The sequence below is a fragment of the Sturnus vulgaris genome, chromosome 22 (assembly GCF_052056855.1).
Source record: "Sturnus vulgaris isolate bStuVul1 chromosome 22, bStuVul1.hap1, whole genome shotgun sequence".
NCBI classification, from domain to species: domain Eukaryota; kingdom Metazoa; phylum Chordata; class Aves; order Passeriformes; family Sturnidae; genus Sturnus; species Sturnus vulgaris.
In genome coordinates, this window is record NC_142264.1 from 7,601,274 (window position 1) to 7,613,734 (window position 12,461).

Genomic DNA, 12,461 nt, shown 5'->3' on the forward strand with positions numbered 1-12,461 from the left:
GTGTGGCAGAGAAATGCCTTAATTTAGGAGTGTAACCGTTTTGGGGAGAACTGGGATTAGAAATGAAGGAGCAGGGCAGTGGTTACTGCCTTCTTCTCCTCCTTTCAGTACAAGTCACCAGAGGTGGCTTAGGGACCATGGAAAGATGCCTTGCAATTATGTGGGTGATGCTGAGATCTTTTTTTCCTGGGGTAAATGGGGTATTTGGGAGTTTCAGCCCAAACCAAAACGCTGTGCAGGAATGCCTCACGTATGCGAAAATTCCAAAATACTTCGTTTCAAAGCATTTCCTTTCTATAAAGGAGAGGGAAATGTTTTATTCCACCATTATCATCTGGAGCTTTGTTTTATATTGCTTTATCCCAGTGTACAGCCTGAAATAAAAACAAAATTAGGTGATGGAAACCAAAACATTTCAACCTTGTCAAAATTAAATGCTCTCCTAATTTCCCAATGAGTTTTGAGATGTAATTGATGGAATCCCACAAAGCACTTAAGCTTCATCAAATCTGCATTTTTTTGACAGTCAATTGTTCATTGAAAAATAAAAACTTACCCATCCCTGCCTTGAGAGGCACCTAGCTAATTATGGGAGAGATGCACACCCAGGGAGGGAGATGAGGAAACCAGTCTCTCCTAACCCTTTAAAGTCTCACTGGTTCCCTGGAGCAGGAGCTGACTCCTTTTGCACATTGTGGTTGGAAGCAGAAGCCCCCTGAGCTTAACAGCAAGCCCCCCTCCAAGGAACCTGTGGTTTTGGATTTTATCTCATTAATCCAGGTAAATACCTGTGCTGAAAATAGGATTTGAAGAGGAAAGGGTGGCAAAGGCTGTTGGGGTCAGTGTTGGTGGTGAGTGGGAACCACCTGGCTGCTTTTGCTGTCAGAGGGGGTTTGCACCTCGTGGGCAAGGGGCAGCTGGTTTAAAGCTCAGGAATAGCTCAGGAAGCAGCAAGGTGAGCTGGAGGTCTCTGCCTGCACAGGGAAGGAGTGGTTTGGATGAGAACAGCCTTGTTTTCTCCAGTAGTGGCTTCTTCAGAGCTGTTCCTTGAGGGCTTGGCTGGTGCCCCTCTGCTCCTCACCAGACTGGGATGCTTGGTGTGCTGTGGTCACAGCTGGCTCGGGGCTTTGGGATTGGTTTGGGATATAAGATTTGCTGTGTGGTGTTGTGGCTGGGCTGACAGGTGAGTCAGGTGGGACAGGGCTTGAATTTCTTTTTTCCCAAATGTTTTTGGCGGTGCCAGCCTCTGCTATGACTGAAAATGCCCTGACAGGCAGGAGACACCAGCACACCCCAAAATGGGCTGTTGGTGACTTGTGGAAGGGAAGCAGATTTCCTTGCTCCAGGAACACTTCTTTCTGTGTGCAAGGCATCCCACCAGCTGCTTGAAACAAATCCCTGTCTCTTGGAACTGAAGTGCAGACATGCACAGAGTCACTTGCCTGAGAGGGTTCACTGGAGTGGTGGCCAGAGGGGAGGAGATGCTGCCTCATCTCCCCCATGGATGCCCCATCCCACTGTCACAGAGGGACCAGGCTGAGAAGCAGCATGTTCTCAGGAGCCTGCAAGACAGATGGGTTTGATTTTCTAAGGCTAAAATAATGATTGATGATCTTTAAAGGGAAAAGGAAGCAAGGGAATGGGAGGGAGCGGGGAAAGAGTGGGAAGATAATGACTGTTATTTCAGAAAACAGTTGCAATGTTCCCCTCTGGGAAGGATGTTCCCCCCTCAGCAGGGTGTTCAGGAAGGGCTCTGCCACAGCTGGGGTTGGTGAGCACATCCCTGCCCTGAGGAGGCTCTGGGGAGCCCTTTAGCAACCAGCATTTTGGTCCTATTTTACCAAAATATTGGGAGAGGAGGGATAAATCTCACATACAGAGACTGAGCTGCATACAGCCAGGCTCTGTCCTGCTGCTGCTGAGGAGCTTTGCTCACCAGGGGCCTTCTGAGTCAAGAAAACAAAGACAGAATAAGCTAGAATTGTCCAAATACATACATATATATATATGGACACAGAGGGGTTTACTGCATTTGTATCATTTCTGGGCTCCAACAAGCAAAAAAATACATGCCAGTGTATAGACAGGAGCTCATTAGAATGCTGGCACTTGCCTGTACCTCAGCAGTGCCTCGGATTAATGTTTTTGTCTCACGCTGAGGAGGTTCCTTGGTGAGGAGCAGGGATGCCTCTGCACAAAGGGGGGTCATTAGGGCTTTTGGAAATGGTCCTCGGTGCTCTGTGGCACTGAGCCACCAGCTGATTGTGCTGCCTTGGGCCAGCAGTGCTGGGATGCAGCTTGGGTCTCACTTCTGGAGGCATCCAGGCATGAGAATGGTACCTGGAGCAGCATTGGGAGCAGGGTTTGGTGGCAGATTCCCTCTGTGGTTTTAAGAGCTGGGGGGATTCAGTCTCATCTGTACCCAGAGCATCACCTCCAGCACCTGACACACAAATCTGACTAGAAGGCTGCTGTTGTTGAGAAAAGAGAGTGGAATAACAAAAAGGGCAGTTTACTCTCTACAGAAACACTTTATTAAGTATTCTGGTTTTTTAAACTTAATAATGGAGGAGAGGAGCTGAGCTGAGCAGCTCTGGCAGGCAGCTCAGACAGAGGAGAGTGAATGTGCTCCCATCTGGGGGATCCGTGTCAGTAATGATTTGCCTTCCAGTGACCCCTCACCCATCTCTCTGCTAATGAGCTTTGCAAACGAGAAAGTGAGCAAAGGCTCCTTTTTTTACTTTACGTGAGCAGGGACTTGTCCAGGTATTTATTTTCCTAAGGCACAGCCTCTCCCAGGTTCTGTTGTGTGCTTGTGTTCTTTCCCCCTGAAGGTGATCCTCCTCCCATTGTGTTAGCTCTGGCTGTGCTGGGGATGCTGCTGGTGGTGATGGGCACAGGAGTGTGCCCAGTCCTGGTGGCAGGAGGCCACACATGTCACACACTGTGCTGGGGTGACAGCAGTGGGCACAGGCATCCCATTTTGTTCCCAACCACAGCCCCTGTGTATCGGTGAGGCTGGATCTGGTGTATTCCCAGGGCTGATGTGGCCATGTGTGAGCAGGCCCTGCCAAATCTGCCATTCCATGTCACCTTGGAGATGTCATTTAAAAGTGAAAAAAGCCTGTTTCACAAAACAGATAAAAATAGCACTTCCTATTCAGCACATCCATCCCTGTGCATACTCAAAATTCATTTGCTGACTGCAATCTCAGGAATAAGGACCTGTGTGCTCTGGGATCAGAGAGGATGGGCTGGTGTCCAACTGTGCCATCAGCCAAAACATGTGGAGCTGCTGGTGGTTCCTTCTCCTCAGACCCCTTGGCAGCAGCAGGGTCAGAGCATTGGAGCTGAGGGTCGTGTTTAGCCTTCAGGACCTGAGTTATCAGTGCTAACACACAACAAGAAAAGAAAGTTTTCTTTTCCAGTGCCAAGGGCAATTTTCAGGGCTGTCTGTCAGCACAGAGAAATCAGTTCACTTCTGCATAGATGGAGTGGATTTGCAAGAGCGTGGAATTATATTTGTATGGTAACAGCCTCTCCTTGGATTTTGAGCAGAACATGAGCTGGAGTCTCCCCCTACATCTTTTTTTCCTCTCCATGGCATGGATTAAGCCCCAGACCCTTTTTCCAAGCTCTGAGCTATATTTCCTGGTCAGATCCATGGATAAAGGATGGGCTGGGAATTGGAAGTAAACACATGCAGTATGAGTCTAACGTGGTGAACCACAAAAAACTTTTCCTTTCGAATTGCTGGGTAACAGTGTGTGGGATCCCTTTGCTTGTGTGGTGAATAAATCCATGCCTTGTGTGGATGAGGGGTGTGCAGAGGTGTCTGACCAGGACCTGGTGGGTCACCAGCTTTCCTCCCTCCAGGGTGGGACGTGCCACCCGTGCTCGCCCAGACAGAGTTATTGACCGAGTTGCTCATTGATTTTGTAATCATTTTCCAACAGAGCCCCCCGTCCTGTGTCACTGCCAAGGCAGATTGCAAATTGAACTGCACCTAAATTGATGGGGCATTGATTAAAACTCACCGTAATTATTGGTTCTCTGCTGCCCAAGCCAGGCAAATCAATGTCAGCAAGAACAGATCTGCTCCTTTATAAAAGCCCAGTGAACAGAGTGAGAGCTGGCTTTCCAAGCCCTTCCAGAAGCCCAAGCTGCTCCATCAGGGAGTCAGGATTAGCACAAACTGGCTTTTTCCATGGTCATTTCTGACTCCTGTGGGCAAGAACATAGTTGCACTCAAACGGACTTCAGTTTTCCCCTCACTCTGATTTATTTGTGGGACATCCCAATGGGAAATCCTCTGCTCCAGGGGTAGGGAGGTGTGTTACAAAGATTTATAGGCCCAGAGAAACTGTGGCTGCTCCAGGAAGTATCCAAGGCCAGGTTGGACAGGGCTTGGAGCAACCTGGGCTAGGAGTTGAGCTGCTTTTTAAGGTCCCTTTCAACCCAAACCATTCTGTGATTTGTTGTGCTCAGTAATTGTTTCATCCACCTATTCATCCCTGCAAAACCCTCCATGAAGAGGCTGGTGTTGCCTGGCCAGTACTAATTGCCAAGTTTGCTGATGGCCCTGGCTCTCCTGAGCAGGGACACACCCCGTGTTTTCAGGTTGGCTCCCAAAGCTGTCTGTCCCTGGAGAGCTCCGTGCTGCAGCACAGCAGCTGACTGGAGAGCCAGCTCTGCTCTGAGCAGGGATGGATGTGGAGAGACAGGAGTGCTTTCTTCTGCAAATGCTGTGCTGAGCTATTTGCCTGCTGTAATTAATGAGTATTAGGATGCATAATTATGAACTGAAAGGAAACATGTTTCGTGGTGGTTAAGAGCCAAAACCGGAGGAATATCCCAAGGGTGGCCTCAAGCAGAGTAGGACGAAGGGAGGGAGGGCTTTGCTGACCCACTAACCCAGTCACTGGGAAAGAACCATCTTCTTCCTCAGGGAGCTGGAGAAGGTGCTGAGCTCAGCACATGGAGCTGTGCCAAGGCAAGAATTCCAAGTGACAGCACCAAAAAAGCCGTGGCTGATCCTCTGGCTGTGGTTCTGTAGCTCCTCACAGTCCCATCCAGCTGCCTTCAGCACCCTGGAGGATCCCTCAGGATCTCTAGAGGGAAGATGAGCAGAGCCCTGCCCCTATCCCTGTAGGTGTGGGGAGAGCAGCAGAGGCAGATGCAGTGAAGCAGAGATGCTGTTTGCAGCCAGCCCTCCCCTCCAGGGAGATCCTCTCTGCCAATTTGCACAGCTCTGCTCTTACAGCAGGGCTGGCAGACAAGCAGGAGAGCACGGGAGATAAGAGCTCTATCTGCAGATTCACAAACACTCTCATCCTGCTGCTGTTTCTCAGGCAGCTCCAGGGTGGTGAAAAGCACAGATTGTTCTCAGTGTCCTCTCCTCCTTCATTATTCTGTATATGCATCTGGAAAAGCTCCTGCTCCCAATTCTTCTGCTGCTTCCTGCTGCTAATTCCAGAGCTGTGTCTCTGGGACCCTGCCTGCTCTGCAAGGATGGACAGCATCCTGTTCCAGAGCCTTTTGCTGCCAGGATCCTTTGGATGGAAAAGCCTTGTGCCTTCCCTTCTCGTTTTTCCCAGTGTCCCCAAGGATGATGCTGAGGTTTGCAGGCTTCAGAGCTGAGGGCACGAGAGGCAGGGAGGGATCTGAGGGACAACTGGCTCAGAGATCAACACATCCCAGCTGCTGCAGGCAGGGCAGAAACAATTTTGATGCTGCTGCTGTAGGGAAGGGGAACAGGGCTTCTAGGAGGTGGAGAGAAAGATGAGGACAAGCCTTATAGCAGAGTAGGACAAGTGTGATGGTTTTAAACTGAAGGAAGGGAGGTTTAGATTAGATGTTAGAAAGAAATCCTTCCCTGTGAGGGTGGGCAGGCCCTGGCACAGGGTGCCCAGAGCAGCTGTGGCTGCCCCTGGATCCCTGGCAGTGCCCAAGGCCAGGTTGGACACTGGGGCTTGGAGCAGCCTGGGACAGTGGGAGGGGTCCCTGCCCATAGCAGTAGGGTTGGAACTGGATGATCTTTAAGGTCCCTTCCAACTCAAACATTCTATGATTCTGTGATGGCTCAGGGTGTGCCAGGACCCCCTAAAGCCCCTTTCTGCTGTCCCTGTTTGCTTCTTAAGTAGCCAAAAGTGAGCGAGGCTCAGCAGCCCATCTCTCAGCAGGACCCTGCTGGTGTCAGTGAGCACAAGGTCCAGGGTCTCCTGAACTTTTATTAATATGTACAGCATTTTGCTCACATGGAAAATTGATTTTCTTTTTTAAGCACGAAGTATAGTGGTTTTATAACCTTTCTTCTGCTTGACAGAGGCCATTTATAACCTGCCTTCATCACTACCTGTGCTGTCTCCAGTCTAACTCATCTTCAAGAAATTCCATAATGCATTTTTAATTGTGAGCTGCTCCTAGACAAGATTTATTTATTTTTTCAAGGACTGGCCTTTTTGTTGTCGTTTGTGTGTGTGTCTGTTTGGTGAAAAGGGATAAATAACAAAAGTGGAAGTGTGCTTTAATCCGGGTGACAATTTATCGATGGCATTTGCCGCCTGCTGGCTTTTGTCTTTTGGGACAAGGAAAACAAGCTGGGGAACTGGAATCAGAAATTAGAGCCATGGTTCCCTCAGCTGTGGAAAACTGATGAGCCTGGGCTGCCATCCTGGCTGTCCCCAGTCCTGTTTCTGTCGTGGGCTGGTCCTGCCCACAGATCCTCTTGGACACGATGCCAAGGCCATGCTTGCTGACCTGCCTGGCACCATGGCTTGAGAAGGATTTCTAGGTCATTCCCAAGCACTGAGACGGTTCTCTGGGCTGGTCTCAGGTGTTGAGGTGTTTATTTCTGGGTTGCACTGGATTTTTCTGCATTTTGGAGGAACAGGGAGCAAACACAGAGGGTTGTGATGTTTTGCCAAGCACACTGTGGCTTGAGGCTTTGTTGCTGGGTAGTTTTGCTGCCCCAAGGCTTTCACCCTCTTCCAGAGGAAGGGTGAGGGGGGAGGCATTGCCAGCAGACCAAATCCTTGCCCCATGGCCCTTGCCCCTTTCCCAGGGGCTGTGTGAGATGATGCAGGGCTACTCACCCATCACTCAGGACAAACTCATCTCCTTCAGGTGGACAAGGAATTCAGCCGCACTGGCTCTGGGAGGGCACTGGACAGGGGCTCCAGGGTGGGGAGGACACACAGGTGACATTTCTGTGTGTCCTGTCTTTGCAGTGCCCCGAGGACCTGCGGCCCATGAAGGATGGCACTGGCTGCTACGACTACTCCAAGGGCATCGACTGCTCCGACGGCTTCAACGGCGGCTGCGAGCAGCTGTGCCTGCAGCAGACCCTCCCCCTGCCCCACGACCCCTCCTCCAGCACCATCTTCATGTTCTGTGGGTGAGTCCCCTCTAATCAGGCCCCTCCAAGGCTCCTCAATGAGCAACCCCTTCCCCATCTCCATCCCTGCCACCTCCAGTGCCACCCATCCCAACCCAGCTGATTGCCCAGGAAAAAGGCTGTTGATGGAGCTGACTTCCAGCAGGGAATGGAGGCACCTGGTTTTCCTGAGGGAAGTGTGAGGAGCAGTGTGAGGAGCAGATGCACCTTCCTTCTCTCCCCCACTGTGTGACAGTACAGTTTGATCTGTGACTCACTGTGAAGGGACCCAAAAATTGTACATTGTGTGTTGGAGGGGAAGGTGTAGGATTTGTTTAAAAAATACTACTTTTTAAATTTACTTTTTTTTTCCCCTCCCCTGTGCCTCCCTTAAAAATAGAGCCTCATCCCTGATTTTGGCCGGGATCTTATAATCCTACACAATTTAGCATTTTCTCTCAGGAAAATCTCCCTGGCTGCAGTGTGCTCTGAAAGGAGCTCAGTGATTATCTGGCTTTATGCTGCACAGCTGCAGCCATCCATCCCCTGCCCCAGCCCCACGGCTGCTTCACACTCCCAGGCACACACAGGAACCTACTCCACGTCCCAGTGTGACAGATTAGGATGAAGAAGGGGGAAAAAAGCCCTTTTGGAAAGAAAATGCCCACAAGCAAGAAAGGGAGTGAATTCCTAGCAGTAACTCCGAGGAGCATCCATCAAGTCCTGATGCCTGCAGGTGCAGCAAAGACCTCAAGCAGCTCTGGCTGCTGGCTGGTCCCTGGGAAGAGCAGCCCAGGGAGCTCTGCCTGTGCCAGCTTCTCCTTTATTTATCTCATTTTTGCCGGTTTATTTTATTTTTTTTTTTTTTCTTTCCCCCATTACCCTTTTTTATTATTATTTAGCAGCTCGGAGTGACTGAGTCACCAAGACAGAGCACGTTTTCTGCTCCGTGCCTGGAGAAGGGGTTGGAAATTCATATGGGCACCAGCATCCTTTGTGGGGAGGGTCTAGAAAATCTTGGGACATTCCATGGTCTCCACACACACCCACATGAATCTACATAATTTCAGCCTTGCATCCCCAAGGACAGAGACTCTTTCCTGTTTTTTTTTTTCCCCTTCTTTTTTCATAATCCCTTTTCAAGGCTGAGCTGTGCTTTGGGAACAGGCAAGGAAAAGTGTGACAGACGGGTGGGAGTTCTGCCTGCAGTAAAATGCAGGAGAGGAAGGGGAGAGGGAAGCAAGCCTGGGTACAGGTGGGGTTGGTGTCACAGCACTGGGTCTGTCAGAGGAAGGAGTAGGGAGAGAACAGAGGCTTCCCAGTAAGGTGGGAGCTGAGGAAAAGGTTGGTGGAAGAGGAAGAGAGGCAGAACTGCACATGTACAAAAGATTCCACCAAGGTCTCCTGTGTCTGTAGTTAAATCACATCCCTGCTGCCTGCCTCAGTTTCCCTTCCTATCAATTGAAGATGAACATGTGAATCTTACCCAGAAGAGCATTGGAAGTGGGATCAAGGAGCAGAGAAGCAGCCAGGCTGGAGCTGATTTCTTGCAGGAGGGTTTTTCTAGCTGGAAGAAGGGGCAGGAGCTTGATTTTGCTTTACTGTGACCCGGGGAATGTTTGTACCCAAGCAGCAGGCACAGTGGGCTCAGCTCTGCTCTCCAGCGTGGGAGCAGCTCCAGGCAGGACAGCATGGAATGGTTTAGGTTGGAAGGGACCTGAAAGCTCCTCTTATTCCACCCCCTGCTATGGGCAGGGACACCTTCCCTCAGTCCAGGGTGCTCCAAGCCCCACCCAACCCCACTGCAGGCAGATGGGCCATGCTGGTACAGGAGGGAGGGGAGTTGGGAGCCAAGCCCCCATTCACTGGTCACCCAACCCAGCCAAGGCAGAGGATTTGGGCTCTGTGACCCTGCACGTGTCCACACAACTGCTGCAGGTGTTGGTGGTGCTTGGTGGGCTCTGCAGAGGCTCGTGGGGTGGGCTGCTCTATGCCTGGCTCATCTCACATGGCCTGTGGTGCCCCACAGGTGTGTGGAGGAGTACAAGCTGGCCCCAGATGGGAAGTCCTGCCTGATGCTGTCTGACATCTGCGAGGGCCCCAAGTGCCTGAAGTCAGAGGCCAAGTTCAATGACACCCTTTTTGGGGAGATGCTGCACGGCTATAACAACAGGAGCCAGCACGTCAACCAAGGGCAGGTGTTCCAGATGACTTTCAGGTATGTCCTGGTTCTGCTCCTACTTCTGGGAATATCAGGGTGGTGAGATGGGACCAAGGTCCAGTGGGACAGAGCCAGCATCTCTGATTTGCTCATGAGGGGAAGAGAGCAAGAGGACAAGAAGCATCCATGGCTTTGCTACCTGCTCATCCTTCCCTCTGACAGCAGCACAGGACCCTCCTGGGCCAGTGTGTGTCCTGTGATGAGACACAGCCAGCTGTGCTCCCTGGGCCTGTCTCAGGAGTGTTGCCTCGTCTCTTTCTGAGCACTGATGTCTTCCATCTCCATGATATCCTACAACAAAGAGTTGTTTAATTGTGTGAAAGAGCATTTCCTTTGCTGTGTTTCCAGCCTGTGCCAGCTGGTTTTATTCATGCCCCCATTACAGCACTGGGAGGAGCTGTGGATATAGCATGATAAATAATGTAAATGAGCTGAAGGTAAATGCCTTTACCTTGCAGGGCTCACAGAGGAGAGCTTGCTGAATTCAGGGCTGGCAAGTGAGTTATTTGGTTATTTTTCTTCAGGTCTTCTGAGTGCAGCTGTGTTTTGATCAGGTGTAAGCCAAGGTGGCTCTGTGAGTTTCAAAGCAGCAGCACTAATTAGAGTCAGGAGAGGATCCAGCCCACATCCCACCCAGACGTGGCTCTTCCCTGCCCAGCACCTGTTTCTTTACTGTTCAGGCACCAAGACCTCATTGCTGCCTTTGATTTTAGATGGAGCTGTGAGTCCTCGTCCTTGCTGCCCACAGAGTTTTTCCAGGTGTTTTTGCCCAGCTGATAAAAACTTCCCTGGCTCTGGATTCAAGCTGAGCTCTGTCTTTCTGTTCTCTTGATGACAGAGGCATTACAAACTCCATCAGCACAAAGGTGCTGGGAAAGCCACAGCCAGCAGAGCTGCAGCTTTTGCTAGAACTGAGAATTGACAGAACACAAAGACAATTTTCCCACTAGACTTTTCTTTCTCTTCCTCATATTGTCAGAGGTCCATCAGAGCAGAGCCAGGGCTGCAGAGATGATGTTTTCCATGAGCTGCTGGGGCTAAGGGATGCTTTGTTGCTTCCAGGTAGCAAATGTATCCTCTGTTCTCAGGGCTGAATTCCATCTGAAAAGCACACAAGGATTGTCTGTGGGGCTGATTTATCCTGGGGCACGTGACTTCTTCAAGTCTTCCTCTCTGAGGGCATCCCAAGGATGACAATTTGGGCAGTCCTGAGCTGGACCTGGACCAATTCCTGCCGGGGTTGCCCTTGGAATAAAACACCTGAGGTGTTGAGATGGCATCTTCCAGAGGCCAAAAAGCACTCCTTGGGGCTCTGCTGACAGGTTTTGTGGTTAAAAAAAGGGCTGTCAGTTCTTCCCAGGGCTGACACCACTCCTGCCGTGCTGGCTGGGGTGCACAGTGGGGAGAAGCTTTTCCCAATGAGGACCTGTGCAGTGACAGCCAAGTTCTTTGTACAACCTGCTGCCACACACAGGGGTTTCAGCCTCTTTAGTCCCAGGTGTGGCAGCAGTGAGGGGCAGGAGAAAGCAGGTCTGAAACAGGAGCTACCTGCAAAGCTGCCCAGGTGGTGCAGGCTGTAGCGTGCGGTGAAGTGACTCCGCAGAGCACTGGAGGGAGGCAGCACATCTTGCTCCAGAAATGCTTCCAGCAGCCTGGCAGGTCAGCACAGCTGCCCTTTTCCCATCGGAGTGTAGGCTCCAAGAGCAGCAGGCAGTGATGGGAAGGGCTCAGTTCCCTGTGTGCAGTGTCCTCCCCCGTGGCCAGGCTGCCAGGGGTGCCGGCGGGTTACGGTGCACAAGCACCATTGCATCATCTCTTAACAAGGGAAGAGAAGGAGGTTAATGGAGAAGAAATTATTAACTAAAAGATGTAATTTGCCTCTGATTTTCATAGATATTCAAGAACCTCTCTGAGCATTAAGACACCAGCTGTTAGAGAAGCCCTTAATTTGGTGCATTTGAAACATAGCAGGAAGCTGCCTAATACTAGGGATTAAAAGCCTGTTTCTGCGAAGTAGGAGCAAGAACCTGCTATCAGAACAAGGGGCTGAGTATTTTAGAGGGATTTATGACTGCTGGGATCCTTTAGCTATGCAGATGTGACAATCTTTTGAATGGTGTCTGCTTCCCATGTTGCCACATCTTCAGTGTCTTTAATAAATAGGATATTCTCAATCTGCCAGGCATGTCAGCATGGGGTTGGGAGAGAGCCTTTGTGCTGGGAAAAGCTGCCTTGCATACCCTGGCCTGGGCAACACTCATCAGTTACTGCAGAATTTCCATCCCCTGGGGGTCAGGGAGGTCTCTTTGCCACCTAAGGGGCTGCAGCACTGATTAATTAGAGTCTCTTCCCTTCTGGTGGCTGCAGAATGGGCCAGGTTGGAAGGAACCACTTTGAGTCATCTGGCCCAATTTGGAGCACATAGCACAGGGTTGCATCCAGGCAGTTCTTGGATAATCCAGTGAGGGAGACTCCACACCCTCTCTGGGCAATCTATTCCCGTGCTTGGTCACTGGACAGTGAAGAAATTCTTTCTCATGTTCAGATGGAACTTCCTGGGCAGCAGTTTCTGCCCATTGCCTCTTTTTGGTCCTGTTGCTGGGCACCACTGTGTAGAGCCTGGTCCATCCTCTTGGCACCCCCTGGCCATGCTCAGCACATCAGTGGGAGGTATGAGGTGTAGCAGTGATGGCTTTATGGTATCTGACCATCTGGAAAGGCTGGGGATGTGCAGTGAGTACCTCCAGGATGCAGAGCACAGATGGGTGTGAAGATGCAGCACAGCTTGGGAGATCTCAGACCTCAGACCAACGTGTGGTTGCAGTCAGTGCTGCATCAGATTTTGTGTTTCCCCTTTAATGTATG

The 12,461-nt window shown here is 50.7% G+C and overlaps 1 protein-coding gene across 1 annotated transcript in view; it reads left to right on the forward strand.

Moving 5' to 3' along the window:
- The window catches only part of ASTN2 (astrotactin 2), a 312,809-nt gene that overhangs the window by 169,020 nt on the left and 131,328 nt on the right, over positions 1-12,461 (forward strand). The window contains exons 12-13 of the mRNA XM_088177716.1: positions 7,230-7,396; positions 9,405-9,593. Coding sequence (XP_088033842.1) covers positions 7,230-7,396; positions 9,405-9,593 — 356 coding nt within the window. The remainder of the gene's footprint in view (positions 1-7,229; positions 7,397-9,404; positions 9,594-12,461) is intronic.